General features: G+C 42.1%; 1 protein-coding gene across 1 annotated transcript; it reads left to right on the forward strand.

The window, feature by feature from the left end:
• Positions 1-4,252: 4,252 nt before the first annotated feature.
• On the forward strand, positions 4,253-21,766 carry aig1 (androgen-induced 1 (H. sapiens); the record flags this gene model as incomplete). The annotated part of the gene is made up of 6 exons (XM_079214924.1): positions 4,253-4,393; positions 7,884-8,039; positions 11,046-11,147; positions 20,221-20,336; positions 21,026-21,192; positions 21,265-21,766. The coding sequence occupies 6 exons, from the start codon at positions 4,253-4,255 to the stop codon at positions 21,282-21,284; spliced, it is 702 nt and encodes a 233-aa protein (XP_079071050.1). The 3' UTR covers positions 21,285-21,766.
• Positions 21,767-23,636: the final 1,870 nt, after the last annotated feature.

Consider the following 23,636-nt stretch of genomic DNA (forward strand, 5'->3'; position numbering starts at 1 on the left):
ATATATATATATATATATATATATATATATATATATATATATATGTATATATATATATATATATATATATATATATATATACGTATATATATATATATATATATATATATATATATATACGTATATATATATATATATATATATATATATATATATATATATATATATATACATATATATATATATACGTATATATATATATATATATATATATATACGTATATATATATATATGTATACATATATATATATACATATATATATATATATACACACATATAATATTATTAATTAGTTGGTGTTTGAGTTGTGTTGAAATGGCTGACTAATTATTAGCCCAGGTTTTTTTGTTTAATTTGATGTGTAGCATCAATATATTTGTTCATGATTATTGTAATGTTTTACACAGTTTAACTAAAATGTCTAAAAAAGGACCTATATAGGTCCCGCGGGGCTTAAAGTTTAATGACATACACTTTATCCAATCAGCGCCCTAAAAAAGACTTCCAGGAGGGCCAAACTCAGTTGGCCCAAGGCTGCGCGTTCCCGTGTCTCTGTCTCATCAGGGCAGACGAGGCTCGCGCGCCACCCATTTTAACAACAATACAGCAGCGAGTGTGAGTACAGTCGAGCACGTTCCTCAAAGAAAACCAAACGCTAACTCGGTGTAATCTCTCCTCCAACATCGGTTTGAGAGAAGACCTTTGGTGGAGAAACTACAGGTAAAACACTTGGTCCTATATCAGCCTGACCTCAGTTTAACAGACTGGCGTCAAAGGGAAGCAGCTTCTGTGGAGACAGCTAAACTACGCCAGGACGGCTTGGCTAAGCTAGCTGCTGGATGCAGTCGTGCTAACGCCGTATTTGACTTTCCATGCCTGCTTTTTTTTTTTTAAATCAACATGGCCCGATCCAGCATGGACAGCTACGGGAGTAAGGGACATGAAGCACTTGTCGGAAAAATTAAAAAAACATGAGAACACCAGGAGGACACACATGGATAACTCTGTCAAGCTACTAACCAGGGACGTCCAACTTGTAGGAGACCCCGGGGAAGACCCAGGACAGCTGGAGGTATTATACCTCCCGGCTGACCTTGGAACACTCGGGATCCCCCAGAATGAACTGGAAAGTGTTGCGGGTGAGAGGGAATTAGAAACGGTAACGTATTAGCACTCCACTGTGTATGTTTTTAGGAAATGGGCGTGAGTGTTGTCTCTCTCTCTCTCTCTCTCTCTCTCTCTCTGTGTGTGTGTGTGTGTGTGTGTGTGTGTGTGTGTGTGTGTGTGTGTGTGTGTGTGTGTGCTATTAATGCAAACATACTTATCGTTTTTGTGCCTTGTACACAGCTCATACGTTGGTTTTGGGAATTCATCAATACATTTTAAATCATCAGTCAAGTCCAAAAGACTGTCTTTTGGAGGGGTATGCGACATGATATATATTTATTCCAACACTTTGACATAATGACATCTTATTAATACAATTCAGTATATTATAATATACTGTATTGTATTAATAAGATGTCCTTATTATGTCAAAGTGTTGGAATAAATGTTAAATATTTAACTGCAAAGTAGTAATGCGTAATACCTTTTTTTTTGCATTGAATCATACTGGGATTAGATGGCCCTACAAAAAACGAAATTGCCACCAGCCGCCACTGTATATATATATATATATATATATATATATATATATACACTTTCTACAGTGGAAACATGTTGCCAATAGACCCCACAGAGCTGGCAGTGTGTATGCACACACACACACACACACACACACACACGCACACACACACACACACACACACACACACACACACACACACACACACACACACATACACACAAACAGTCACACACTTAGGCATCTACGAGGGTCAACATATTCCGTCCAATCATTCTGGCATTTTCCACACAAACTCTTCCAAACCTTAAAGTGAGCTGGCAGGTTACTGGTTTGAGTCCCTACTCCACCACAGAGGGAGTCAGACTCAATCCCTTCAACCGTCTCCAGCAGAGCTGCTGAACAATTGTGTTGGAAATAGTTTATGACTTTTGAAATGTGAACATACATCCGTTTGAGAACGTTTTTTTTTATGCATGGGCGTAAAAAACAAAAAAAACACTGTCATCGTGGTGTCTGCGGTCTTTGAAGCCTCGAGTTCGGCATTCTGACCGTCGCCATCTTGGTTTTTGGTCGTTGCCGTCTTGTTTTTATGCAACCATGAGAGGGTGTCACCTTGTAGCCCCGCCCCTAAAGCATCCCCTGCTTTATGGTCTGTTTGACTCTAAATGGTCATCATTTAGTAAATGTACATCATTCTGTATTGAAGAAGACTTGAAACGAGAGATTGAGACATAAACTCATGTTTACAATGTTTACTGAGGGAATGAATCAAGAGAGAAGTAGAGTCATTTTCTATAGACTTCTATACAACCAGAGGAGTCGCAATCTGTTTTTACCGGTTGCACCTTGCTGCGAACTCGACAGCAATGACCCTGTGTTGTAACGAGCGCCGTGTTTCTGAGCAAACTGCATATTCCAGTTAAAACAACAGAGGGAATGTAATTTAACGTTAGACCTGTGCACGAGTCCATCCATCCATAAAAAAAAACTTTTAAAAAACTGCAGAAACAGCACTGTGTCCTGGGTAGCAGTGCAGCATCGTCATGGGAACAGCACCGACTCTTTCCTCGCCTGCTTGAGCGTCCTTTCTCTCTCTCTCTCTCTCTCTCTCTCTCAGTTCAAATGAGTTAATTTCGATTTCAATGGCTGCTTTATTGTTGTGACCTTCAATCTGTTTATAAACAATGCAGAGAGCTTACATTCCTGTCATCGGTTCTGGAGAACGAAGACGTAATCCTGGACCCGCTGGAGAGAAGGGGGGCGGGGGTGCTGGAGAACCAGAACCAGGACTAAGAGGGGCAGACTGTCAGATCCTGCTGCAGTAAAATGAGAGGTTTTCTAAAGGGACCCTGGTATTTAGAGACACTAACACTTTAGTACACAGAGGGCGCCAGACGGCTCCTTATATGTCCTGTACGTATGTTACTTCGATATTCGCAAAATGGTGTACCCACGTCGCTCTCATCATGTCCAACATATTTCAAATTGGAAATATGGAGTCGGACATTTTTAGGTATTTTCTCAAACCCCGACTGTGGGACGTTTTACATCACAACACCGTAATACATAATTTGGGAAGACATCTGTTCTTGGGATTTTTTTTCTACTGACAAATGTGTTTTATTCTCATTTTATCTCATATTTTATTTAATGAAATCCTATTTTCACATGTTTTTTATTTTGTCCTTTTATGTTACATGCCGTACAGAGATTCTCTGTGAGGTGAAATGCACACGTCATAACAGGAAGTCAGTGTTTGTACTTTGACCTTTCATTCGTTATCAACACGGTGGCTGTGACACACAGCTCAGGGCTCATTGAGGTGCTTTTACAGGTACAACAGACATAATATATGTTTTTAGATTCAAAGGGACTCAGCAAATCAGTTTGTTTGATTTCGATCCACTCATAAATCACATAAAAACAATTTAATATGCATGATGTAGTAAATCCCTTGCATATGTACACGTACTTGGTAATACAAACGTTTCTTGTTATGAATCCATGTACTGAATGTGATGTGCTAAATAATAAGTAAAAATGTGTCTAATAAAAATTAATTTAAATCCAAATGAAGATTTAGTTGACTTTAGATACGAATTCACATATTTACTTGAAATCTTGTATATATTTGTAATTTAACAGCCAGTTTTCAAATGTTATTTTGTATTATTATTTATGTCTACATTGTCCTATTATAAATATATTATATATGTCTCTTCAGGTGATTCCAGAGTGGGTTTTAATTTTTTTTAAATGTAATCTCCCCTCAGTTTTTCCCAGTAAACTGTATTTATGTAGTACTTTAAAAATAGATTAAAAAAAGGTTACAGTGCTTTACAAGATAGAAATGGCAGGTAAAACATATTGAGTAAAGATGAATATGAGTGCCTCCTCCCCCTTGCATCATCATCATCACAACACGGAAGCAGTCTACAGACGGAAAAGTAAGGGGGGGGGTGCACGAGCGTTAGACACGAGGAAGGAGGCGAGACAGGCCGAGACCGACCAGGAAGGATCTCCACCGACACGCTGAGAGAAGGAGTCAAGGAGACAAGGACACAAGGACACCAGGTGAACAGGTACACCAGGACGGAGCGCGCGCGAGCCAGCCACCGTCATGGCGCTGATCCCGTCGCAGGTCCTCCGGGTCGCCATCCTGCTGTCCTACTTCTCCATCCTGTGCCATTACAAGGCGCTGGACATGCCGGCGCACCAGACCTACGGGGGCAGCTGGAAGTTCCTGACCTTCATCGACCTGGTGAGGGACTCGAGACGGTTGCTGCATTTATTTTTTATTTGTATTAATTACCGTGCATGCACCACGCGCAGGCAGTGAATTCGCTGCACGGGCTGCAGCTTCGGATTTTTTTTTTAATGACCACTCAGCGTTTTTTTTCTTTTTCTCCGCCGTCCTCTTTGTTTACCGGTGGTTAACAAAGAGTGGTGGTTCCTCCTCCTCCCGGCACGCTAAAGCGGGTCTGGAGGCGCACAATGTGGGGAGCTCGGTGTTGTGGTGCAAAATGCACTAATGTCATATAATGCCCCCCACTACCACTACGCGGGAGCGCGCCGCGCGTTCACAATTAAACTAATTTAAAAAAGGCTGTCCCAGACAGAAGACATGCAACTCCCTCATCATTAAAACAACATAATAAAGCATGAATATTCAGCAAAAAAGAAACATAAAAGACATAAACACAAACAATTATGTATACATGGCATGCAAAACCTGCATATAAACAGGAGAAACATACAACAAATTAAAAGTATTTCCAGCACCTAGCTAGCCAATCATAAGAAGGCCGATCAGTGTTTCTACTCTGCTCATTTTGACTTTATTTCAAAATAAGAGCGCACTGTTATTCAACACAACTCCATCCCTTATCTGCAAATTGCTTTCTGAGAATAAACAGGATTATTTTTTATGGCCGCCTTTTACATAACGGTACAATACCTAAAATAGACATTGATGAATTAAAAAGTATGTGACAGGACATGTTCAGCTTCACAACCAGCAGGACGGCTTCTGGAGTGAAGTACATTTAGCTATAATGACAAGTGGAAAGCAAACGCACAATGCAGACACACATGGTTCACAAAGAGACGTCTCTGTTCAGACACTAACTCAGTCAGTCAGCATTAACAAGCATAGCATGTCCACTTTAGCAATAACCTCACACACGTTACAACAAGCGAGCCTTTGTGGACAGATAGCAGGAAGGTTTGCGTCTCTCTGTTTCTCTATTTATTCTTTGATTCCTGCTCGGATGTGTTTAACTGTAACGCGGAGCGACATCGTAAGACATGAGGTCACAACCTCCATGTTGTGTTCAAACGCTTTATTGTTTACATTAAAATGTCACTGACCAGTTTTGTTAGTTGTTTTGGAAGTGTGGGTTTATTTTATTTATTTATTTAAAACTCGTAAATACGATTTATAAAAAATAAATACATATATTTTTATAATCGTACATTTTGCACGAGGTGTGTGTGTGTGTGTGTGTGTGTGTGTGTGTGTGTGTGTGTGTGTGTGTGTGTGAGAGAGAGAGAGAAAAACAGCTGTGTCATATTTTCCACATTAGAACTCTCCTCCTGGTTAACTGTGCTGTTAATTAAACCAGCAGCCAGGAAACACACACACCACTGCAACATCTGGCTCTCGATCCCACTGTGTGTGTGTTTATCTGTGTGTGAATGTACAAACATGTGCAACATGAAGCTCTGCAAATAAGTGCAACACCGCCAGTGAAACGCAGACATGATTGCTATGAGATCCATTTCACAAATGCAGGCACTTTGACTGTGATTGATTTGTTTATGTGCACACACACACACACACACACACACACACACACACACACAAATATATATAAGTGCAGATGAATTCAAACCAAAACACCTGTCAATAGAGGATACGCTTTTCATCCATGTGGTTTTAGTTTTGAAAGCACTGTTGCTAGGCAACGGGCAATACCATTTTTAAAAAAAAAGAAGAAAAAAAAGGCTTTTCTCCCTTTTTTAAAAGATGGGAAGTTATTTTATTTTTGTGTTTCCTAGATTTCAAAATTAAGTCAAACCCCCCCAAATCTAGGGCTGTAGGGTTATCTCTGGATGTCTGTCGGCATATTTTCATCATTCTAAAGAAATATTAAAAAAAAAATATTTTGTGTGAGTTATTGTGGCGATATAAAAGTTATTTGTGGTTATGTTAGACCGCCCTGTTAACACAGATGCTGCCTCCCCTTTTATGTTTTTTTGACAGCAGTGAAAATGTCGGTTTTGAAACTAGAGCTGGCTGATGTGGAGAAGAACAAACTAATTATATATCACAATTAGGGCTGCAACTAACGATTATTTTGATAATCGATTAATCGGTTGATTATTTTTTCGATGAATCGGATAAAAAAAAATACAAAATTTCCAACCCTTTATTCAAAAACAGAAGTGACAGTGCAAAACATCTTCAGAAAGTGCACAAACAGGTTGCTCCTTGAACATCCCTGAGCTGTTAATTAAAAAAAATTAATAAGAATCGACTAATGCCGCGTTCACACAGGACGCGGCGCGAATTTGCGGCGCGACCAGATTACATGTAAAGTCAATCCTTTTTGGAGGAGTCGGTGAAATTCACCGAGCTGTGTGCGGTTAATATTATGAACCCAAACACGAGGGCGTTTCATGTTCCGACATGTTTGGGACTTCCACAACAAGTATAAAGCAGAACTAGTCGTTATTTATTCCATGGTCGATAGCGGAAATGAAAGCTCCGTTGCTTGTCTCACAGAGACAAGCAACGGAGCTAAGCCACGCCCTCTTCACGACGCGATCTTTCGTGTCTGGTGTGAACACCCTTGTTTCACTCACGTGAATAAACTGCCGCGGTGAACACGGCATAACACTAAAAACATACACATGTATGCTTTACATCTGCCAAATGTGAGCCCTTTTTACTGTAATTGATCTCCTTGGATCAGAGGCTGCTTTTACATACCCTGCTTTATCAATATGTATGAAACAGTGGGAAGCTGTACTGCTCCTTTCACGTCTGTTTTCACCTCCACTTCAGGCCCAGCTCCACTTCATCTGAGCTCTGCATCAAGTTGCGCTACATATAGAGCGTCCTCTTCCTTAAACTATTTCATACTGGGTCTCTTATGACCACGAAATCACGTTGTTGGCTAAGCCCAACTACGTGATTTGATTCATTCTACTTTGAGTAAAAAAAAAAACCTCCAGCCAGATCCGCCGGTGTGCCGGTTAACATTAACGAGTGACTACGTGAACTGAACCAGACCGGGGAGTTACGGCAAGTTTCATCATGTTACGTTTTTTTCCAAGTAAGACTGATCTGTAACGGAACATAAAGTAACTTTAACGACAATACACAACCCAAACGCGTTAGCTAACGTGGTAGCAAGCTGACTAGCTTCCATTTAAAAACAAGTTAGAGGAAAATGAAGCCGCTGTAGACATCTTAACGCTGATTGGCCAAGACTCGACACGTCACATCAAAGATCTTCTATTGCTAAGATCACGATTTAAACTTTTTTCCGTGTCTCACTCCAATCTCAGAAACGCTGGCGGCCGTCGGCCAGTTGCGCTACTCTTTTTTTTTTTTTTTTTTTTTTTTCCTCAGCGACTTATTGAATGCCGTAATAATCGTGCAACACAACAAATCGATAATGGATTTGTTGTTGCAGCCCTAATCACAATCATATATGTGTTTTTTGACCTAAATGTCTCCTCAGGTGATCCAGGCCGTGTTCTTCGGGCTGTGCGTCCTCATCGACGTGTCCTGTCTGCTGACTAAAGGAGGCGACAGCAGGGAGCAGGAGCGCCAGCTGAGGAAGCTCATCGGCCTGAGGGACTGGATGATGGCCGTGCTGGCCTTCCCCGTCGGAGCGGTGAGCGGATGGATGGATGCAGCGTCGGAAATACACTAGGGCAAAGGGCAAAACTAACCCTAAGAAATATAAACAAATTAATTATGGGGGCAATTTTTGCCCCATAATTAATAATAATTTGCCCATAATTTCCTCTAATAACTATGATGATTTAATGAACTTAGAAATTAGAAATGCGCCGTCCGCGTTTAAATCATCCGTCTGGACTTTCTGTCACTCGTAGCACCGATGCTCTCACAGCTGTTGCGCAACACACGGGACAACATGCGCGACACACCGCTGCTCAAAGACGTTAGAAAAAGCATAAAACTGGCTACGGGTCCTCTAGCAGCGCTGGAAGAGGCCTCCATTCAGACACACTTCCTCGCGTGACATCCACCGAGCTGTGTGGCTACGGATAATATTGTGAACCACAACAAGTAGAAAGCAGAAAGAGTGGTTATTTCCATGTGGAAGGCGTAAATGAAAACTGCTTGCACAGAGATAAGCCCCGCCCCCTCTCCGGCGCATCCAGCTCGAATGACAACATTGATAACAGTGTTCACATTTTGCTGCAATAAAAATGATTGAAGTGAGATGAAACTTGATCTTAGATACAATATGTTGACAAAGCTTTCCTTTGGGGACTATTTGCGGTGGAAAAAAGGGAATAAATCGCAATACTCAATATATCGCAGTCTAAAATAGAATCGTGGGACCTCTGGTGATTCCCACCCCTAGTAGGTACAACCTGATTAAGGTAATAAAAAAAATCAATAAATATCATTTTTAATTATAAAAAAAGAAAGAAAAAAGTTATAATTGTTAATAGTTGTTTCAAAAAATTAATAACAATGAATTACCACAAAGAAGTAAAAATAACATTGAATATGATTGTCTGATCTATGTTTTCTGTTTGTTCTTTTGTTCAAAAACCTAAGAATCTGTAGACTACTGCCTAATAGTCTTATTGTTGCCATTTGATGACAATTACTTATATACTGTAAGCCTAAATAAGTATATTTATTATTTTGAACAACAACATTTAATGTTCACAGCTTGAAGCTGAAGGAGCAGCGGACCGAACTACTTGTGTCTCATGTTAACTCACTTGACTCACGGTGTGCAAGAAATGACATCGCCAAAATGAATGCTGGGTAGATGACGCCGCCCACACAGGAAGACTTTTCTTGTGCAGGAAGAAGTTTTTTCCTGTGCAGCAAAGTGGGCGATGCTTTACCCATCATACATTTTGGCGATGTCATTTCTTGCACACCATGAGTCAACTTCTATCCGTGAGATGTAAGTAGCTCAGACCGCTGTACACATATATGTGACTGTAAACATTAAATGTTGCTGCCTGCTGAAGAATAACAATAGTCGTTATGGCCATGCATGTGCCACTAGTATCAAGGGATTCCCTGGGTCATAAATCCCTCCATGTTTAGCTCCCTATGTACCAATCAAAACAGCTGCTGGCCAGTTGCGATTGAGTGGTGAATAATGATGGCAGTGGCGATGGATGGAACCAAATCAGATGTCCCCAAATCAAGCAGACGATCGATAATGAATTTAATAACTGGTTATCTGAGAACTCGCTGTGAATAGAACAGAAGAAATGCTGTCGAGCCGTTGCTTCAAACTGTGACCTCCGTCTGATCCTTGGGATGTTTCTTACAATGCTGGCAGCCTACACACACACACACACACACACACACACACACACACACACACACACACACACACACACACTTTCAAGGCTTCAGTTGACAAGGTGCCCTTTAGCTGCTGCACAGAGTTGAACTTGTACAGCTGTATGACCACAACCATAGCCCATGTTTCGACATACAGTCATGAATATGCATACTAGACACAGATACTAAACAAATACACTTGAGATGGGGCTGCAACACGCACACATACTCTCCCTGAAACACCTATTGTCAGCTGGCACAGCGCCGTGTGTGTGTGAGTTCAGTTTACACAGCACAATAGACATGATTATCACCACAGCTAATGTCTGGAAACTCAGGCTGACTGATAAGGAATGTGCGTGCGTGCGTGCGTGCGTGCGTGCGTGCGTGCGTGCGTGCGTGCGTGCGCGTGTGTGTTTTCTGCCCCCAGCTTGTTGAAAGCAGAGAACATGCCGGTCAGGGTACAATAGGGTGTTCAGATACCTCGTCAGGTAATTCCACCCCCCACCCCGTCCTGCAGAACATGGTCTGGCTCACGTCCAGAACTGTCTGCTAGAGAGGCATTAGTCTGAGGGGTTTCTCAGTGTATGGTGCGTTCAGGGCACGTGTAGATTCTTGCTTCTCCCACCATTAAACCACCAAAGTTCAGAAACGCAGTAATTGACACTCCCAAAATTAAGACCCTGTATGCGAGACTCCATCGGGGAAATGTTGTAACTCTTCAGAGGTGGCATGTTACCGTGTTTCTGTAGCACATTACCGTGTCCCTTTAGCACGTTACCGTGTAGCTTTAGCATTTTACCGTGTCCCTTTAGCATGTAACCGTGCCCCTTTAGCACGTTACCGTGTCCCTTTAGCACATTACCCTGTCCCTTTAGCACGTTACCCTGTCCCTGCAGCACGTTACCGTGTCCCTTTAGCACGTTACCCTGTCCCTTTAGCACGTTACCCTGTCCCTTTAGCACATTACCCTGTCCCTTTAGCACGTTACCGTGTCCCTGCAGCACGTTACCCTGTCCCTTTAGCATGTTACATGTCCCTGCAGCACGTTACCCTGTCCCTTTAGCATGTTACCATGTCCCTGCAGCACGTTACCCTGTCCCTTTAGCACGTTACCGTGTCCCTGCAGCACGTTACCCTGTCCCTTTAGCATGTTACCATGTTCCTTTAGCACGTTACCGTGTCCCTGCAGCACATGAGGGTTTTTTCTCGTCTCTGGCGACCAGCAGCAGTTCAGTAATGCGTTCTTCAGTTCAGTGTTTTCATGCAGCTGCTTGGGTTTGAAATGCGCTGGATGAGGACTGCTTTGCTAACCGTTTATCTCTCTCTCTAGTTCGTGGTGTTCACGTTCTGGACTCTCTACCTGTACGACAGGGAGCTGGTCTACCCCCGACTGCTGGACAACTTCATCCCCCAGTGGCTCAACCACGGCATGGTGAGTCCAGTCGCTTCTGCTGAGCCGTTTGATTAAAATGAGATAAATGATGCAGAAGAATATTGTACAAGTGGGACCAAGTGGGACGAGAGTCCTGCACTGGTCCAGTTCCACACATCACTGGTCCAGTTCCACCCCTGCGAAGCTCACAACCAGAACTGATTAATACCAGCAATTATGTTTCTCAATGAATTCCAGATGGACTTTTGGATTGATGCGTGAAATCAGTCGGGGATAAAAAGAATTTTAAAAAAGTGTGTTTTTCCCTTTTTTGGGGGAAGAACAAAAGTAGCCTGAATCCCGCAGAGCAGATGGATTAATAATAATAATGTAATTAAACGAGGCGCAGACTTCTCTTTCCCAACATCAGTCTCTGGAGGAAAAAGTCAGTCTGGGCCCCGAAGGCGGCCCAGAGATTGTAATTCCACCATTTTTATAAATATATAAAAATGAATGTCAACTAGATGGTCTTCTGCATGGCCTGTCCTCTCTGGATCATGACTCATCAGAGGGTCAGTGAGCCATAGATTCGTCGGCTTTGTTTTGCCGCCTCGAGGAAGTGGGTTTTAATCTAATCGATGATCAAAAAATGTTCCAGAGCTGAAACATGAAAAACCTCCTCATGAAGCTTTCTTGGTGTGTGTGTGTGTGTGTGTGTGTGTGTGTGTGTGTGTGTGTGTGTGTGTGTGTGTGTGTGTGTGTGTGTGTGTGTGTGTATCATACTCCAAGAGATGACGCAACAGCTGAGTGGTTTCTACGGCGGCGGCACCGCGGACTAAAACAACCCAAACTGTTTTGTCATTGCGGTTGTAAATATTTTGCTGTAGTTTAGTTTTAGTTTGATGAGAATATTGCAGTGATGGTGACTTTTAGTTTTTTTTATCCAGTGTCTTTAGAGTTTGTTTATGGATAATATGGATATGTTTTAATGTCGTGCTGCTGGCTTGTGCCCAGCTGGATAATCATTGCATTAAAATATAGTTTTGCAGCCTGCATGGGTAGACAGTTTCTTATATATCTAAAATTCATGAGGTTAAATTTTAAAACCTTTGTCACATGTTTTACCTGCTTTTTAAAAGAGAGATTAGAATCAATAAAAATTCCTAAATATTTAAAATCTGACACTACTTGTAGCCTCTGACCAGCAACATAAACATCTGGCTCTTTTTACAGAGTTAACAGGAGATTTTAATCCAGAACTGATAATACAAATATACATTCCTCTCTGAAGGCGATTCATATGTGATTATAATATTTTTTTAAACCGACTCCGACACAAACACTCGCAGTGGTTCTCAAACTCTTTCTGTCACGCCGCATTTTGGAGGAAGACACATTTTAACAAAATGGTCCATGCTGAATTTGTATTGTAGTGGCACTCGATAGTCAACTCTCCCTGACTGCCAACATCACCGCAACAACACGTTCCTGTAGGTACATGCTGTACAACATCAGGAGAATACGTCCCCTTCTCACTCAGAAGGCGGCTCAGGTTCTTGTCCAGGCTCTGATCTTGACTACTGTATCACAAACTCCATCCTGGCAGGTCTACCTGCTAGTGCCATCCAACCTCTGCCGCTCATCCAGAATGCAGCAGCTCGACTGGTCTTTAACCTCCCGAAATTCACCCACACCACTTCACTCCTCCGCGATCTTCACTGGTTACCGGTGGTCGACCGCATCTCCTTTAAAACATTGGTACTTGCGTACCGTGCTACGAACAGATCGGGTCCAATCAATCTACATCCAGGACATGGTAAAACTGTACACCCCAGCTCGTTTGCTCCGCTCGGCTTCTGCCAATCGGTTTGTAGCTCCGTCACTGCGAGCTAAACACTCAACAAAGTCACGACTGTTTGCTGTCCCGGCTCCTCAATGGTGGAATGAGCACCCCATTGACATCAGGACAGCAGCAAGTCTCTACATCTTCCGTCGCAAACTGAAGAACACATCTTTTTCGACTACACCTTGAATAAGGAAGGTAGCGCCGTAGTAGCACTTTAGTAGCACTTAAATAGCACTTACGGATAGCACTTTGTAGTTTAAATTTGTTGTACTTTTTTACTTGTACTTTCTTGATGTTCTGAGTTTGTACTCATGGTTAATGCACTTATTGTAATTCACTTTGGATAAAAGCGTCAGCTAAATGTAATGTACTAACAACTTATTTTTTTATAAATAATAGAATAAAGAACATTGCAATCACTTTCAAGTAAACCAGATTGCTCCATCAGACAAAAACAAATATTGGGGCGAAACTCCGCCATGCGCGATACTGAGTGAGAGCAGAGGAGAGTTGTAAACGCGACCATGTAGAGACAGAAATACAAAAACAGACCTGTTCTGTAGGAAAGGGAACCTTAAATGTCTTCTGTTGTGATCTGACGCTATAGAGAAAATTAAATAAAACAAAATGAATTATATCATATAAGGGCGAGGCGCCCCCCTGATATAATGGTAGGGAAACACTGTATTTATATTCCTTTCTCACATCCGACTCTGACGCTCTGCAGCTATCGCTCCAGCTCTCATCAACACTTATTTCAAAAAGATCGAGTAAAAGTATTGCAAGTGTCAACCTTAACAGTATTGCGATTTGTTACCTTTTTTTTTTTCAACTGCAAATTGTCCCCAAAGGAAAACTTTGTCTACAACATATTTGATCTAATAAGATAACGTTTTCAGTCATTCAGTTCATCTCACTTCAATCATTTTTATTGCAGCAATTTGGGACAAACTGACCAACACTGTCATAAATGTTGCACCTGACAAAGTGAACTGTTGGTATTACAGTCTACATAGTCGCGTCAGAGAGGGATCGGGGCTTATTTCTGTGCAAACAGTTTTAATTTCCGCCATCCACCATAAAAATAAGCACTATGTCTGCATTATACTTGTTGTAGAAATCCCCAAAACATCGGAACATTGAACGCCCTCGTGTCTGGGGCCATAATATTATCCCTAGGCACACAGCTCGGTGAATTTTTACAGACTTCTCCAGGAACTGCGTCTGAATGACGGCCGCTTCCAGCGCTACTAGAGGACCAGGAGCCAGTTTGATTTATGCTTTTTTTAATGTCTTTGTCCAATGCCGTGTCGCGCATGTTGTCCCGTGTTTCGTGCAACAGCTGTGCAAGCAGCGGCGCTACGAGTGACATGAAGTCCAGACGTTTGATTTACACGCGGACGGCGTATTTCTAATTTCTTTCACCGAGGTCTCCATTTTTGTTTTGACCAACTTCCTACCGATCACGCTGATCCAGGACTCTGCTGACTTCACCAGACAACAACACAGCACCATCAAGTGGGCTGGAAAAGCAATTGATTTTATTATTCTAGGACCAAAATGTTAATAATTGATATGATAAAAGATCGATACTCGGCTTCCATGTCGCCACGCAAAATATCTACAAATCTTTTTTTTCTCCCCCCATCCCTAATATATACTGGTTCTATGCATTTATGCATTGGATTGATTGGTTTCATCGCTGCATACTTTGTAAACTCTTGCTTCTAAAGGTGCTGTATTATTATATGATCATTATTGTTATTAAGCTTCAGTGCTGTGGGGTTCCAAACCAGACAGAGGACCAGGATTGTGACATTAAAAGCTCCTGATAGTAAAATCCTGATTTCCTGACCTCTGTAAACTCTGCAGCAGCCACCAGTGATTATAAAGACGACTAGTCTTTATAATCTCGTGATGATCTTCTCAAAATCATCTTCTCAAAAGCCACATATGTTTTTATTGAGGATCCAAACGTTTCCAGGGTCACCCTGCCTGGACGTTCCCATAAAAACAAGGCTTGAAAATCACTCAGTGAAACTTTAAGTAAGTGTTTGAGCAAGAAGATGGAGATGTGGCCCCACAGCTGGGAAAAGCTTTTTCTGAATGTAAATAATCTTAAGGGTGACTTTAAGCTGGACTTAACTGTTAAAACATCTAAATTGTATATATTTGTGGGTGGTTTCAAGTGTTGTAACTAATAGTTATTTTCAAGAATGTATTAATGGCTCATTAAAATCCCGTACATATCCCGTACATCTATATCCCGTACATCTATAGTATAGATGATGTACATGTACGGGATAAACACTGATCTATGCAATACTGAGCCTGCAATATAGTGACTGGCCGAGTAATTTCCTATAGAACAGGTCTACATCTTGTTCTGTTAATAAACAAACTAAACGGCCGTATGTTATTGATCGTATCTACACACGGCATGTCCTTTCTGTCTCTACATGGTGGCGTTAAAACTCTTCTCTGTGTCACGCACGGCGGAGTTCTGCCCCGATGCGCTGCACACAGTGGAGAGAGAGAGAGAGGCGAAAAATATGTTGCGTGCTTTTCACAATGGGATTTGCTGCTTCAAGCTATCAGTATTTTAAGCTATAAGCTCTCACTTTTAAAGCCTAACAGTTAATGTATTTGCAGGTCAAGACAAACATCCAACAGCCTGCAGCATGGAGCTCCATCAATGACGTTTCTGACTTCGCGTATCGAGAGGCTCTGGAAATATTCTTCCAAAAGCCCGAAAAATGCACTGCAGTGACAAAGCCTGCACACTTTGTGGTCGCCATTAAAATAAATGAACACCATGTTTCCTTTAGTCAGTATTTATTTACAGGAGGGGCGCAAGAGGAAATGCTGATTTTAAATGTTCATCGTACGCCGTTAACAGGTTACCCTTGCGCATGCGCGACTCGCCCGTTTCTTGGCATTTTGTCAAAAGCCGATCTTTATGAATTCTCCGTGAGGTCTTTTCTGCTGTTGCGTCTCTCAACATTGAGCACGAATTGAGAGCGGCCGTATCAAATCTACAAGCTCACTGCAGCCACTAACACTGATATAATGTGATGCTCACACATCTGCACTCATTCGGTTTTGCAAAAAAAGAGCTTATTGTTTTCCACAATAAGGCATTTAGTAGTAACTAAATATTAGTTATTTCTTTGTACGGATATAACTTTATTGTCATTTTTCTAACAAAGTGATAACATTTTTTTTGTCTAATGGAGCAATCTGGTTTACTTGAAAGTGATTGCAATGTTCTTTATTCTATTATTTATAAAAGCACAGATGGAGTCACTGGAAGTACTGTGAGGTATTCAGAGGTGTCAAAAGTATTCACATTCATTACTCAAGTAGAAGTATAGATACTAGGGTTTAAAAATACTTCTGTAAAAGTTGAAGTATCAACTCAAGCTTTTTACTTAAGTAAAAGTGTAAAAGTACTGGTTTAAAAACTACTTAAAAGTATAAAAGTAAAGTAAGGGGAATGTTTTTTTTCCATTAAGGACAAACTCTTAAGCCGCGTCTCAGGGGCCTATAGTGCACTACCCCACCTCCCTCAAAACAATCATTTTTATAAAGGCCAAAATGACTACAATGTTTTAAAATGTTATGTTGAAAAATGTGGGATGCACTAGACTACCCGTTTCAGCTGCATATATGCCCATTGAAAATGATCACATTTTATTACAATGCAAATACATTAAAGTACCATATGTGTACTACTGAGCATTAACATGCGTTTCATGGAGCGGAAGACATGATAACTACTTGCCTATAAGTATTGTAATAGTGCAAAATAGGCGGCGGCGGCGCCTCCGACACAAACACTTAAAGCTGTGGTTCTCAAACCTTTTCTGTAAATAAAATAATTGTGACTCATCTGTGCTTTTATAAATAACAGAATAAAGAAAATTGCAATCACTTTCAAGTATATCAGATTGCCCCATCAGACAATGTATTGTGTAAGTTCTATCTGTGCAAAAAAATACTCATATTTAGTTACTACTAAATAGCTCATTGTGGAAAACAATAAGCTTTTATTTTTTTTTGCCAAACAAAACAATGAGTGCAGATATGTGAGCCATCAGGTTGTATCAGTATTAGTGGCTGCAGTGACCTGCTTTCCTCGACACACATGTTATAAACAGGGTTGTAGATTTGATACGGCCTCTCTCAATTCATGCTCAATATTGAGCTTAGATCTGTTTTTTTATTTCGAGAAACACAACAGCAAGAAAAGACAAGCTCACGGAGCTCACGGCGTCGCATCAAATCGCGCATGTGCAAACGTAACCTGTTAACGGCGTACCGTAACCATTTACCCAAAAGTACAGGCATTTGTCCATGTATTTATTAATGACTTAGTTTTATATCCGTGTACTTTGTACTTTTGTAATATGTGAAGCCAGCAGCTCATTGTTGGTAGAAGACACGGGCACTTTGGCTCGTTTCACCTGGAGCAGGAGAGCTGCTCCGGGTTCAGAGAGCTGCTCCGGTGCGAGGAGAACTCCGCTGCTCCTCACAGGAGAGCTGCTGTTGCATCTTCACCATGGGAGTGTTTAAAACGCAGATATAGCGGTCTACTTTTCACGTGACATATTTTTCGACGCTCTCTGTCCGCTGGTGTGTGTGCTCAGTGCTCACCTGTGTGCGCGCACACGTATCTGTGGGCAACGGGGCGGAGAGGTTTTGTGTGTGTGTTTTTGAACGATGACAAGCCGGAGTGAAAACAAACCAAGTGAGATTGGAGTGAGACACGAGAAAAGCTGAGGTCGTGATCTTCGCAAAATAAAACACCTTTGATGTGACGTGTCGAGTCTTGGCCAATCAGCGTTAAGATGTCTACACCGGCTTCATTTCTCTCAAACTTGTTTTTAATGGAAGCTAGTCAGCTTGCTATCACGTTAGCTAACGTGTTTGGGTTGTGTATTGTCGTTAAAGTTACTTTATGTTCTGTTACAGTTCAGTCTTGCTTGGAAAAAAACACAACGTGATGAAACATGTCGTAACGCCCCGGTCTGGTTCAGTTCACCAGTCACTCATTAACGTTAAACCGGCGGATCTGGCTGCAGGTTTTTTACTCAAAGTAGACTGAATCAAATCACGTAGTTGGGCGTAGCCAACAACGTGACGTCGTGGTCATAAGAGGCCCAGAATGAAATAGCTTAAGCAAGAGGACGCTCTATATGCAGCGCAGCTTGATGCAGAGCTGAGATGAAGTGGAGCTGGGCCTGAAGTGGAGGTGAAAACAGACGTGAAAGGAGCAGTACACTTCCACTGTCCCAGCATTTCATACATATTGATAAAGCAAGTTATGCTAAATGCAGCCTCTGCTCCAAGGAGATCAATCACAGTAAAAAGGGTCACATTTGGCAGATGTAAAGCATACATGTATATGTTTTTAGTGTTAGTCCGTTTTAATTTTAATGTTTTAATTAACAGCTCAGGGATGTTCAAGGAGCAACCTGTTTGTGCTTTCTGAAGATGTTTTGCACTGTCAGTTCTGTTTTTGAATAAAGGGTTGGAAATTAATGCTTTTTTGATTTTTAGTTTTTTTAATCCGATTAATCGAAAAACTAATCAACCGATTAATCGCTTATTAAAATAACAGTTAGTTGCAGCCCTAGATGTAACGATAAACATTCACTTTAATTCCATTGGAGTTTTGGTGAAGAAGCCAAATCAGTTTCCATCCTCGTCAGTCGTTTTGTCAACACTGGAAGATGACCCCCATGACCCTCAGCCGCGTGACCCCACCCCAGCTGTGTGTCTCTGCATGAAAGCGTTTTTTTAGCCCCCGCAGGATCGAACCACCACTGTTCTGCAGAGGAAGGGGGGGGGGGATTTTCTACAGAGTCATAAAGCTGGCTGCTCGAGCGAAACCGCAAACCTTGGGAGGGGGTGGAGGAGGTAGAGGGAGGGCTGCAGGGGGGGGACAGACGGAGACCTAGAAACCGAAATAGAGAGCGAGGGACGGCGAGCATAAAGAGAGTATTATTTACGAGCCGCGAGTCCTCTCAACGGAGACTAAACTTAAACATGACCGCGAGATTGGAATTCAACTGAGGCACTCTGGGTAAAGTGTGTGCGTGTGCGTGTGCGCGTGTGTGCTTTTGTCCCCGAAGTATAATGATGGGAGGGAAACCTAGAATTTAAGACCCCAGGAGAGAGCGAGAGCTATTCTGTCCTCCTCGTAGATGTTGTGACTCTTGTTCGTTTGCACATACTTGGCATCCTCGGTCCGACCTTTTAAAACCCTCAGAGGGAAACCAGATACGCCGATTGGTTGAAAGCAAGGTTGTGACACGGTGACCACCTCCCTTTTTGGTGCGCAGTGTACAAAGGAGCTCTGTTGCATTTTCTTTCCTGTTAAATCCACCTTGACTATCTGAGAAATGGGATGATTTTTAAATGATTTACAAAAACCTGTTGACCTAGCTAGCGCACATTAGAAGATACTTGTTTTTAACAATAAAATCAATAAAAATACCTTTTACCCCTGAAAGTGGGTTGTCTCAAATATCCACAGATTAGGTAATATAGAGGTCGAGGAAATAATTACAGTTCATGAAATAACATATTGAGGCGAGGACCGTCCGGATCCCCCAAAAAGAATAGTTTTCTTAGTAGTAATCATTAGCAAACAAGGCAGCGTTTTGAGGCTGATGTTTCCGGATATAATTGATATTTGATCTAACTGTGTGTGTGTGTGTGTGTGTGTGTGTGTGTGTGTGTGTGTGTGTGTGTGTGTGTGTGCGCGCGCATCTCTCTATCTAATGATGTTTGTGTGCATCATCTTCGTCGTTTGTATCCGCCGACCAGGGAATAATTTGCGAAATGTTTTTCTCACTGTGACATAACGAGCGGCTCAGCAGTCTGACTTCGCTCAGGGCGAACACACACACACACACACACACACACACACACACACACACACACACACACACACACACACACACACACACACACACACACACAGCTGTGCAAATGAGGTAAGAGGTCTCAACACTGCTGAGACAATTAGGTGTGTGTGTCTTTGTTTAATATCTGAGTGCCCCCTCGTGGATGGAGCGAGTAGCTCATGGGTGTAAAGTAGATGTTGGCTCTTGACTAACTGGTTGAGAGTTGATGGTGTTGCTGTACGGCGTGTTTGTTTACGGCCGTAAATGAATTATTAAAAGAGAACAAACTGACATCAATCCATAAGAAAGGCTAAACGACACAGAGTGTGACATGTTCTGCTTCGTCTCCTTTCCTTCTGTCCTTCTCTCCTAGCACACCACCGTCCTGCCCTTCATCATCATTGAGATGCGGACCACCAACCATCGGTACCCTAGCCGGTCGTGCGGTCTGGCGGCCGTGTGCTGCTTCGGCGTGGGATACATTCTCTGGTACCAGAATGTTCCCCATTAACAACCAGTCAATACACATCTCTTACAGTCCTGAACCAGTACCAGTCTAGTCCTGGTCCTCTATAAACCTCAGTGTAGTCCTGGTCCTCTATAGACCTCAGTATAGTCCTGGTCCTCTATAGACCTCAGTATAGTGCTGGTCCTCTATAGACCTCAGTGTAGTCCTGGTCCTCTATAAACCTCAGTGTACTCCTGGTCCTCTATAAACCTCAATGTAGTACTGGTCCTCTATAGGCCTCATTGTAGTCCTGGTCCTCTATAAACCTCAGTGTAGTCCTGGTCCTCTATAGACCTCAGTCTAGTCCTGGTCCTCTATAGGCCTCAGTGTAGTCCTTCTCCTCTAGGACGTATTTCTAGACCCGCTGGAGTGAAGGGGGGCACTGGAGAACCAGAACCAGGACTGAGAGGGGCAGACTGTCAGACCCTGCTGCAGTAAAATTAGAGGTTTTCTAAAGGGACCCTGGTGCTCAGAGACACTACCACCTTAGTCCACAGGGGGCGCCAGAACCAACATAGCATTAAAGTTCCTCGTTTAGATGAAACCTGTCCGGTTGAACGTAGCTTCAGACAAGTGGTCTGAAGGAGAATAATCCTGAGTTACACTACGAACTGTTGACCCAAATAAAACCTGCGTATGGATCCACGTTAACCCCCCCAACCCTCACCAGGACGTGTTGGGTGCACCAGGTGACGGGTGTGTGGGTGTACCCGGTGCTGGAGCGCGTCACTCCGCTGGCTCGAGGCCTCTTCTTCAGCGCCATGACGGCAGTGATTTGTGTTTTCTACACCCTCGGAGAAATCCTCAACAGCTACATCTGGGACCATCCACACACAGGTACACATACACACACACACACACACACACACACACTGTCTGCTGACTACACTCTTTGTGTCTTCCTCTTAGAAAAGGTCAAAGGTGAGTGATCGCCTCCCAGCTGCTCCTCTCGGACTGAAGAGGACGTGTCGTTGCCCCGCCCGCCCGGGATGGCACAAGACAGAAAACAAGCGCCCTCTCCTGAAGTGGGGAAAAATAACACGGTTTACCTTTTTTTAACTATACCCAATAACAACAACAACAATTTAAGGAGAAAAACATAATCTGCAGTTAAATGTAAATATTATAGTGTCAAAACTCAGCTTTTGATTTTTTTTCCAGTGGCAAAAAACTGATCAACTGTCTCGCTTTTTGTGGAGGCACACACACACACACACACACACACACACACACACACACACACACACACACACACACACACACACACACACACAATATTTGTAATCTGCTTTTCTGGTATGAACTACTGCGAAACCACTGATCAATAATGTGTTGGACATTATTATTATTCATCTCATGAGTCGCACTACATGTATGGAAGAAACTAGATGTTGGTACAAAATCAATAAAGTTTGAGTGGAAACTGTTTCCTGTGAAATCTGGAACTTTTTAACTTTTTAAAATGAGTCTGGGGGCGGGACTTAAACTGATCCGACTCTCTCACTGAGGGGACGTTTTGCATCAGCAGACAAGTAAATAAAGAGGAATGAAATGCTTCATCCAGTACTTTGCTATCGATGATTGTTTTAAACGTGTGTAGCATTTAAGCTAGCTCTTTGTTCACTAGTTAGCTAGCTTGCTAAATCTACCACACTTTAACGCTACAAGGGTTGCAGAAAAATGCTACAAAATAATTGTTTACTATCGGAGGGACATTTTTTATGTCTAATATTTCTGAGCGTTCTTGTGAGATGTTTCTCTCTCGATTTACAAAAGAAATGTTCAGCCAATCCTCCCCCAACTGCTTTTCCAGCTCTCTTGTCACCGTGGAAACCCCCAAACTTCAAACACAATTTAGTCCATAAAAATGCACACACACATTCATCTCTCTGAAAGAGACTTGTGGTGTTCAGAAGGGAAAGAAGACTTCTCAAGATGGAGGGGACGTGACAGGACAAAGAAGTAAGAACCAAGAAAAGACAGAAAGTTGAGGCATGACTGAGCGTTTGATTCCTCCACCAGCGCGGAGCAGACGGGTGGAGTGTGTGTGCGTGTGCGTGCGCGTGTGTTCATTAACATGTCGACTCCTCCACTCTTGAGGTGACACATTAAAATATTCTGGAATATCCTGCTTCGCATTAACTTGCATAGACTTGCATGCTAATGAGCAGAGAGGAGCTGGACGTCATTTAAACCACATTTGTATTATTTAACTGTCGAAGAAAAGAGGGAAAAAACTATATGTGTTTGTGTGTACTGAAAGCACTTGTGCCTTTTAGTGTGATGCATGTATTTGACACGTCTGTGAAGAAGAAGTTTACAAAGTGTTCCTCCTGAAAATTGAAGGAAGATTTGGGGGGAGGAAGGGAATGAGCAGGAACAAAGCGAAGGAAGGAGAGAGGGAAGATGTAAAGGAAATGAAAAAGGGGGAAATGAAGTAGAACATACATAAACTGATACAATAAACTACTGAAAGAAGGAAATGGGAAGTACAAAACGTAGGATAAAAAATGTGATAGAAAAGGGGGGGGGGAAGGCAATAATACAGGTAAAAGCCAGTAAATTAGAATATTTTGAAAAACTTGATTTATTTCAGTAATTGCATTCAAAAGGTGTAACTTGTACATTATATTTATTCATTGCACACAGACTGATGCATTCAAATGTTTATTTCATTTAATTTTGATGATTTGAAGTGGCAACAAATGAAAATCCAAAATTCCGTGTGTCACAAAATTAGAATATTACTTAAGGCTGATACAAAAAAGGGATTTTTAGAAATGTTGGCCAACTGAAAAGTATGAAAATGAAAAATATGAGCATGTACAATACTCAATACTTGGTTGGAGCTCCTTTTGCCTCAATTACTGCGTTAATGCGGCGTGGCATGGAGTCCATGAGTTTCTGGCACTGCTCAGGTGTTATGAGAGCCCAGGTTGCTCTGATAGTGGCCTTCAACTCTTCTGCGTTTTTGGGTCTGGCATTCTGCATCTTCCTTTTCACAATACCCCACAGATTTTCTATGGGGCTAAGGTCAGGGGAGTTGGCTGGCCAATTTAGAACAGAAATACCATGGTCCGTAAACCAGGCACGGGTAGATTTCGCGCTGTGTGCAGGCGCCAAGTCCTGTTGGAACTTGAAATCTCCATCTCCATAGAGCAGGTCAGCAGCAGGAAGCATGAAGTGCTCTAAAACTTGCTGGTATACGGCTGCGTTGACCCTGGATCTCAGGAAACAGAGTGGACCGACACCAGCAGATGACATGGCACCCCAAACCATCA

This window comes from Taurulus bubalis (genome assembly GCF_910589615.1).
Source record: "Taurulus bubalis genome assembly, chromosome: 3".
Taxonomy (NCBI): Eukaryota; Metazoa; Chordata; class Actinopteri; order Perciformes; family Cottidae; genus Taurulus; species Taurulus bubalis.